The sequence below is a fragment of the Rhinopithecus bieti genome, unplaced genomic scaffold, assembly GCF_001698545.2.
Source record: "Rhinopithecus bieti isolate Rb0 unplaced genomic scaffold, ASM169854v2 scaffold_22522, whole genome shotgun sequence".
NCBI lineage: Eukaryota > Metazoa > Chordata > Mammalia > Primates > Cercopithecidae > Rhinopithecus > Rhinopithecus bieti.
The window spans coordinates 709,145-718,980 of NW_016811454.1; the positions used below are offsets into that span (position 1 = coordinate 709,145).

The following is a 9,836-nucleotide window of genomic DNA, read 5'->3' on the forward strand; positions in this document are numbered from 1 at the left end:
AAAAAAAAAAAAAAAAAAAAAAAAAAAAAAAGACTACGGTTTCTCTACCTCTGGAAAAGTCTTGGTGGTAGAGCAAAATATTGATTGGGTATTTTTGTAGAGGCCTCAAGTCTTTATTCTTTATGATCACTATTATATTATCTTGTCCAAAGTTTACAGTGCATTGATAGTTTCAATTATATTAATATTGTTTTATTGAACTGTAGCTTCAAAACTTAATTTTAAAAAGTCTGTCTCATTAAATGGTCCCACTGAAGTCCACTGTATTCAACCATAATGTCCACATTGACACTGATGGATGAGAAGTCTCTTGGTGTGCTGCAGGCTCCATACAAACATCAAGTCTTAGCTTTACTACTGCTATTTAATATCAAGTCTTTTATAATTAGGATTTAAATTTGGAAAACCCAGCAAAGGAAATATATGTAAGCAACCTTTGAATATCTGTAGCAGAAGCTGTATCCACATCAGAAAATGGAAGCACTTGATTCCTGTTAGTGTCCACTCTGATTTCAAAATCTGAAAGGAAAGAATTGATATTAATTTTTCAAACATTGCTCCAAGAGACTTCCTTTTTTTTTTTTTTCTGACATGCGGTCTCACTCTGTCATCCAGGCTGCAGTGCAGTAGTGTGATCTCAGCTCACTGCAGCAACTTCCCAGGTTCAAGCAATTCTTCCACCCCAGCCTCTTGAGTAGCTGGGGCTACAGGGACATGCCATCACGCCCATCTAATTTTTGTATTTTTTTGGTAGAGACAGGATTTTACCATGTTGGTCAGGCTGGTCTCGAACTCCTGAGCTCCAGTGATCCGCCTGCCTCAGCCTCTCCACATGCTACCGTGTGTGCCACCACGATCAGCCCCAAGTGATTTTCTGTTTCAAAATGTTTAATAGTACTACCAATAATGATAAGAGCAGTAGCTAAAATATATTGAGAGCTAACCATGTGTCAGATACTAGTCTCGGGATTTTAGACACATAAAAATGTGTAGAATTTCATTTATTGGTCACAAGAATTTTATGAGGCAAGAATCAGGCCAGTTCCACAGGCAATGCTGCACTACACTAAACTGCTGCCTCAAATACCTATTTTTTTATCTGAAAAAAAAGGGAAAATAAATACAATAAAATGAAACGAAATCATATAATGTCCCATACCAATATGATAATTGTGTGGCAAGTGCACATCTTTTGAGAAGTGTCCTTCACCTCCCAGAAGGCTGCTCAGCACCTCTGCCACCTTTGTATTTGGATGTGACGGTGGCAGCTCCCGCGGAAGCTGTGGGAGTGACAAGGCTATGTCCTTGAGATAAACAGTATCATCAAGTTTTAGACAAGTATCCAAAATATGCAGCTTGTGAACATTCTTCTTCATGTCATCTAAAAGATAAAAAAGAGAGTATATCATTAAGAAATAAATGCAACATTAAAAAACTATATTAATATAAATTTAGTAATAGATATAAAATAATAAAAATATATATATATAAATGCACTTGTATTTCTAATGATCTCTTTCTTATCACAAGGACCCTTTCTGTGTCTCCCTGGTTTCCACAGGGTCTAAGTCAAAGCCCTGCACTTGATAATGTTTTAAGGCCTCAAATATCTTTAGGGGTCATTCAGTCTAAACTCCTCAATTTATAGACAAGGAAATGCCCAGGAATGTTAAAAAGCCTTGTGATTAGTTAAGGCAAAGTTGGAACTACAATCCAGGTTTTCGGGGTTCAAGGCTGTTTCTCCATTATTACACTGCTTGAAAAATCAGCACGTGGTATTGACTGACTCTTCACAACTCAACTTTGGAATTTTATAACATTTTTTTTTTTTAATTCTGAACTACTCTATTCTCAGACACATCCTCAAATTTTGTACATCTACCTGGATATTGCTTTGCCTTATTTAATATTAAAGACTAAAAGTCAACAGTTAATTTGGTTCCAAGAGTAAATGAACTAATTAATTTGGTGGCTAGTTGGTTTCTTGATCTAACAGGTGTTCCCTCATCACAGGCCAGGAGTGACTAAGTGTTTGTAGCTGCAAAAGTTGACTTAGGCTGGCTTCAAATGTGGTAAGAAAGGATTAGGAATTACAAACAGCTCCGATCAAAGCATAAAGAACAACCTGAACAGTTAGCCTTTGTACAGATTGATAGAGTGTAAATAAAAGGAATAATGATGCATTTCTTATTATTTTTTTCTACATGTAGGACTTGTCATTAAAGAAGGGTCTGTAGGTTTGTTGCTTTGAAGCACTATCCTTTGACTTCACCTTTATCAGCCCTTTCCACAGTAACACCTGCTCTGCAAATTTCAACTAACAATGCTCCAACTAGGACCCCATTCAGAGTCATATGGTAGCTAGTGGTAGTGTCTTATTTTGGTCACAATTCTGCAATAACATCCTACCTGATGTCAGCAGCTCACTGATGATGTCTTTTTGCAGAAGCTGATTAAGAGGAGCCAGGGGAAAGTAATTCATCAAGCAAAATGAATACACTGCATCCAATAAGTTTCCAGAAGAAACAGAGTGAAGATAACCAGTCAGAGCACTAGCCATAACTTCCAGGAATTGTCTGGGGAACAAAGAAAAGTCAGTTTCCCAACATATACAGAAGGCCAGTATCTTTAAGGATTCCAGAGAAAAGAGATAAGAAAATCAGGCTTTCAAGTAAGTATCCATACATTGTTCTGGACAGTTGGTTATCTCATAATAAGTGTATCCATTCAATAAATATTGGCTATTGCTATATGTCTTGCACGAGAAACATTTTATAGACTTTAACTCACTTAACTCACACTAAAAAACTCTATGGGTATTACTATCATTCTCCTCATTTAAAAAAATGGGTAAACAGGCTTAGAAGTTGAGTAACTTGTCTAAGAACACACAGACAAGGAAGTAGCAAAGGCAGTATTAGAACACAAGGTGTCAGGCTCCAGAACCTTTTCATAATTATGCTAGGTTTTCTACAATGCCTGAACCACCACTACAGTTTTATAACCAACTAAAATTATCTAGCTCTCAATACTATGGGTTAAAAGAACTGCAAGCTTAATCCTACCACCCAGAGCTAACTAATGTTACACAGTATAACAATGTGGTTAAGCACAAATAAAGACAGAAAAGATCAAAATCAGGTGCAGTCACTGGGCCACAGTGACATCACTAATAAATGGTAGCTACCCTTTGAACACATGCCAATCTGACTCTTAGGGCATATGATACATATAGTTATATAAGAAAAGAAATACACGCAAAGTACTGTGATCTCGCAAAGAAAATAAACAGAAGCTTTAGGGAGAAGAAGTTGAATAGGTGGAAAAGATGGAATAAGGGAAGAAGATCTGAGCAGATCCCTGAAAGTGCATGCTACTTGCCTGATAGTGAGCAATTGGTGAGATGAAGGTACAGAGGAGTGATTCTTAACAGCCGGGGCAAATATACCTGGACGCAAGCTCTTGTTAACATTGAGACTGAAATCAACTGAGAGGTCCATGGGTAGGGGTAGAAGGGTTGGGGAGGATGAAGGGCTATGATAAGGCCAGGAAAACTGTAGGAATTACGAAGAAATGGGAGGAATATAACAGATCATACATGCAACAGCAAGGAAGCACTTCTGAAATTGGTAACTGATTGCTTTTGGAACACGCAGTGGGATGCGGGGGCAGGGGATGGTGTGGACGAGGAAGTTGGGAGCCTGGGTAGTGATCCCCTCTCTGGTCTTCTCTTGCCCCACTCCTCACCCTGTACCTCATGCTGCGTGCTGTTCCCTGCACATGCTCTGCTGTTTCCTTCCTCCAGGCCTTGCGTATACAGGGCCTTTCACTTGGAATATTCATTCCTGCTTATCTTTCCATGGTAAACCCCCATCTCTCCATCTTTTAAGATCAGTTCAGATACCATCTCCTCCAGGCAACACTGCCTGATATCCCCTGGCCCTCCTCTTCACCAGGCTGGCATCCTGATATATCCCTCCTCTATTTCCAAATATCCTAGATGATATGGTTTGGCTGTGTCCCCACCCAAATCTCATCTTGAATTGCAGCTCCCATAATTCCCTTGCGTTGTGAGGGACCCAGTGGGAGACAGCTGAATCATGGGGATGGTTTCCCCCATACTCTTCTTGTGGTAGTCAATAAGTCTCACGAGATCTGATAGTTTTATAAGGGGAAACCCCTTTTGCATGGCTCTCTCTCTGCTGCCCTGTGAGAAGTGCCCTTTACCTTCTGCCATGATTGTGGGACCTCCCCAGCCATGTGGAACTGTGAGTCCATTAAACCTCTTTCTTTTGTACATTGCCCAGTCTTGGGTATGTCTTTATCAGCTGCATGAAAACAGACTAATATGCTAGATCACTCGAATTTTCATGCTATATTTAATTGCCAATTTACATATCTACCTTACCCATTACACAGAATCCTCTGGCAAGAAGGACTGTCTTATCCCTCTTTCTCCTAAGTGTCCAGGTGCTTGGCAAATGCTGACTAAACAAACAAATAAACTTAGATGAGGAAGACAGGAGGAGGAACTTGTCATTGGAAAAGGATGAGTCAAGAAAAATGAGCTGACTTCCAGAATTACTCAACTTGAGACACTTTTGGGATGGGCAGTGACTATATGCAACCCACAGAGACTCAGGTCTGGAGTTCAGGAGCACACTAATGACCACAGATGGAAATGTGGGATTAACCATAAGGTGATAAACACAGATTAAGAAGAGAAGAAACCAAAGGACCAAAACAACAGAGCTTAAATGTTAAATATTTCTTCCTTGGGTTCCAAGCCCAGCAAGATACTCTGGATTTAACACACCCTCTCCGCCATGGGCCATCAAAAATGAAATAACGATTAATGTATAGCATGTGGATATACAATAAGCTAAGCCAGATTTCCTACCACTCTCCTATCTAATCCATCTCTTCTAGTCAATTCTCTTCCCAAATACTTTTGAGTTATTCTGCTTCCAAAACCTTTGCCACTCCAGCCTAAGCTGCCATCTTCCTTTCTCCTTCCTCCATAAAGCACTTACTTGGTGCCCACCATGTACTGCCTTCCTCTGGATATACAAGAGAGTTGTTTTCATAAGTGGTCTAGGAAGAACAGGGAATAAAAACTTCTTTTTTTATAGCCCTCAAAATACCATATCCAGGCAACTGTACATTCATGAGCATTCAGGAAATGGTGACGAATTAATCTTGCTGTATCTGCCATATTGCCCCTACTTCTCCTTTGGAGAAATGTTGAGGTGTTAGGCTTAGAATTAGGTAAGGGTTTCTCAATCTCAGCACTACTGACACCTGGGGCTGAATAATTCCTTATTGTGAGGGGTTGTCTTGCACATAGTAGGATGTTAGTGACACCCCGGCCTCTATCCACCAGAGGCCAGTAGCACATACCTCCCTTCTGTTGTGACAACTAAAAACCGTCTCCATACATTGCCAAATATTCCCTGGGAGGCAAAATCATCCCTGTTTGAGAACCACTAGGTTAAATGAAAGCAGAATAGACAGACAAAAAGACAAATTCATGATTCTCCTCCTGTACTAATTCTACTACTGCCATTTTATTAAATGTCTCAGCCTTTGTTACCTTTGTTATCCCCCCACCTATTTCCAACATAACAATTTTGTTGGAACAAGTTATCTCTTGGATTGCCTAGAGTCACATGAAAAACTCTTACCTGCCCAGTACTTACTCTCTTAATCCCTCTGGGCCTGTTTCTGGAGTTTTAATTACCACTTAGCTTGATATTATTTGTCTAGAAAGTACAAGGCATCAATGGGAGCCAGCCTCAGAAGAAAATCAAGCCAGGGGAGTATAGGGAGGTTGAATTTGGGGGATATTTTTCAACCTTTATTAAATGTCTACTCTTTGGCAGGTCCTGTACTAAGTTCAGAAAAACAGGCAGCTGGGTCTGACTCTGGAGAGCTTACCAACTGAGGAGCAGAGACAGATTTATTGACACAACAAATGATGTGACACTTGTCATATCTTACCCAATCTCTGGTGGAGACTTGACTACAACCTTGTTGTCAAGGCTCCACCAGAGATTGGGTAAGACATGACAAGCACAGGGACCCTGATGGGGACAATTAGGGAAGACACAGGAAATGCAGTATGAGCTGAGTCTGTCCATTCAGTGGACAGTACAGTGGGAAGCTGCTTTTTAGTTGGCCTGACACCACTTCATTGATTAACTGCCCTTAAGGGATGGGCATGTGACCCAAACTCAGTCAATCAGATGTTCTCTTTTAGAAATCTAAATCTGGAGGGAAAACTAAAAGGAAAGTAAGCAGCTGGAGTCAAGTCATTTGATGGCAAACAGATGGCCTGTGCATCTTGCCACTGAGACCTTCACAACTGCCCTAGTTTGTTCCCCCAATGCCTCTGTGACCTACACTCTAATTTTTTTCAAATCTAAAAATTACTATGTGCTGGGCATTGTCATAAGAACTTGACATAGATTAACTCATTTAATCCTAGTAACAACCCAGTGAGATTAGACACAGCTCATCTCCATTTTAATAAGTGAATAAACTGAGGCACAGACAAGTAATTTGCCAAAAGTCAAGTAGCTAACAAATGGCAATGACGAAACTCAAACCTAGGCAAGACTCAAACCTAGCTCTAGAGTCCATGCTTTTAATCACTCTTTTAACAAATGACATTTTATATGTTTTTCTGATTTTAGTGAGCCCTGAGTGATCCAAAGAGTAAGAAAAGATGTTCTGGGTAGAAAGCAGAGGTATGAAAGAAGCTGGCACGTTTGAGGAATTACTGTATTTAATAATAGAAATGCATGGCTATGGTTAAAATGAAAAGAATAAAAAGCAGCAGCTTGAGACCAAATGAATAGTTAAGGTCAAAACTGAACTAGAAGAAGGTCCAGCTCTCACAGCTTCTCAGAAACACTGATTTAACAAGGACACATAGACAAAAATACCTCATGAAAAGTCCAGAAACCAATTAAGAGATTGTCATACTCCAGACAAGTACAAACCAAGAAGAGTTGCACTGCAACAGGTTAGAAGGACATTTTACCCAGGTTAGCCCCTCCCCAAAGCCGGCACAGCTCAGCACCAAGAGAAATCACCTTGGCCTAGGACTTCTCCCTCGGAGGAAGAGAACAGAGTGTGCATCCAACATTTGGCTTTTTCGGTGTGCTGCCCTAGGGGCTGATTTCCGTCTCAACTCACATGGAATACTAACAAAACCAGCAGGGTTCAGATGACTAAGGGCAGTTAAGAACAAAGGAAAAGGGGTGGACAGCTTCCGGCACCCAAATCTCATCTCAAATTTTAATCCCCACATATTGAGGGAGAGACCTGGTGAGAGGTGACTGGATCACGGGGGCAGTTTCCCCAGGCTGTTCTTGTAATAGTGAGGGAGTTCTCACAAGAGCTGATGGCTTAAAGTGTGGCACTTCCTTGCCCTTTCTCTTGCTCTCTTGTCACCTTGTGAAGGTGACTGCTTCCCCTTTGCCTTCCGCCATAATTGTAAGTCTCCTGAGGCCTCCCCAGTTATGTGGAACTGTTGGTCAATTAAACCTCTTTTCTTTATAAATTACACAGTCTTAGGTAGTATAGCAATGTGAGAATAGACTAATACATTCCCCAGTTAAAAGACACAAAATGGCTGAATGGATTAAAAAAAAAGACCAAACTGTAACTTGTCTACAAGATACTCACTTTAGATTTAAGGACATACACATAGTTTGATAGTGAAGAAATGGATAAAGATATTCCATGCAAATGGTAACCAAAAGACAGCAAAGGTAGCCATACTTATATCAGACAAAATACACTTTAAGTTAAAAATTGTCACAAGGACAAACAAGGTCATTATATAATGATAAAAGGGCCAATTCATCAGAAAGATAAAACAGATCTGAAGGAAAAAATAGATGATACAATAATAGTAGGAAACTTCAATAACCCCACTTCCAATAATTTATAGACCATCCAGACCGAAATCAGTAAGAAAACAAAGGAAGAACACTATAGATCAGTGATCCCAACCTTTTTGGCACTGGTTTCATGGAAGACAATTTTTCCACAGACTGGGGATGCCGGGGGTATTTAATAAGGCATTAGATTCTCATAAGGAACATGCAACCTAGAGCCTTCACATGCGCAGTTCACAATAGGGTTCATGCTCCTATGAGAATCTAATGCCATGGCTGATCTGACAGAACTCAGGCAGTAATGCTCACCCACCACTCACCTCCTGCTGTGCAGCCAAGTTCCTAACAGACCACAGACTGGTACCAGTCCATGGCCTGGGGCCTGGGGACCCCTGCTACAGATGAAATGGCTGTAACAGACACATACAGAACATTCCAGCCAACAGCACCAGAACACACATTTTCCTCAAGTGCACACAGATCATTCTCAAGGACAGACTATATGTTAGGTCACAAAACAAGTCATAACAAATTTAGGAAAACTGAAATCAGACCAAGTATCCTTTCAGATCACAAAGAAATACAATTAGAAATCAACAGAGGGAAAACTAGAAAATTCACAAATATGTGGAAATTAATACACTATTGAACAACCAGTGGGTTAAAGAAGAAATCAAAAGGGAAATTCGAAAATATTTCAAGACAAATAAAATTGAAAACATAACATACCCAAAATGATGGGATGCAGAAAAAGCAGTACTAACAAGAAAACTTACAGCAATAAACACCTACGTTAGAAAAAAGAAAGGTATCAAAAATACCTCAATTTACACCTCAAAGAACTGAAATAAGACAAATTAACTAGGCCCAAACTTAGCAGAAGGAAGGAAATAATGAAGATTAGAACAGAAATAAATAAAATAGACAATAAAAAGTAGAAAAAAATCAACAAAATGAAGACGGTTTTATGAAAAGATGAACAAAATTGACAAACCTTTAGCTAGACTGACAAAAAAAGAAAGAAGACTCAAATAAATGAGACGAACAAGACATTATAACTAGAAGTAAAAACCAATGCCACAGAAATAAAATAGGCTCATAAGAGACTATTATGAACAACTTTATGCCAGCAAATTGGATAATCAAGAAGAAATGAATAAATTCCTAGAAAAATACAACCTACCAAGACTGAATTATAAAGAAACAGAAAATCTAAACAAACCAATAATGAATAAAGAAATTTAATCAGTAATCAAAAACTTCCCAACAATGAAAAAGGCCAGGACTAGATGGCTTCATTGCTGAATTCTACCAAACATTGTGAGAAGAATTAACAATACTTCTAATGTGCTTAAATTTTTCCAAACACCTGAAGACAGAAAACTCATTTTATGAGGCCAGCATTACCCTGATACCAAAGCCAGACACATGCATTATGACACAAGAAAGCTACAGGTCAATATCCCTGATGAACACAGATGTAAAAATCCTCAACAAAATATCAGGACTAGAAGGATCATTCACCATGAATAAAAGGGATTTATCCCTGGGAGGCAAAGACGGTTCAGTATGTGCAAGTCAATTAATGAGATACACCACATTAACAGAATAAAGGAGAAAAATCATATGATCATCTAATTAGATGCAGAAAAGCCATTTGATGAAATTCAACAACATTTCATGTTAAGGGCTCTCAACAAATTAGGTATAGAAGAAATGTGCCAGAAGGTAGGAGCAAGATGGCCGAATAGGAACAGCTCCAGTCTCCAACTCCCAGCGCGAGCGACACAGAAGACCGGTGATTTCTGCATTTTCAACTGAGGTACTGGGGTCATCTCACTAGGGAGTGCCGGACAATCGGTGCTGGTCAGCTGCTGCAGCCTGACCAGCGAGAGCTGAAGCAGGGCGAGGCATCGCCTCACCTGGAAG

General features: G+C 39.7%; 1 protein-coding gene across 1 annotated transcript in view; it reads right to left on the reverse strand.

Moving 5' to 3' along the window:
• FASTKD2 (FAST kinase domains 2) overlaps nucleotides 1-9,836 on the reverse strand; it is a 28,541-nt gene that overhangs the window by 3,422 nt on the left and 15,283 nt on the right. The window contains exons 7-9 of the mRNA XM_017893922.1: nucleotides 2,410-2,576; nucleotides 1,160-1,381; nucleotides 435-519 (exon numbers count right to left, since the gene is read on the reverse strand). Of these exons, the coding sequence (XP_017749411.1) occupies nucleotides 435-519; nucleotides 1,160-1,381; nucleotides 2,410-2,576 (474 nt within the window). The remainder of the gene's footprint in view (nucleotides 1-434; nucleotides 520-1,159; nucleotides 1,382-2,409; nucleotides 2,577-9,836) is intronic.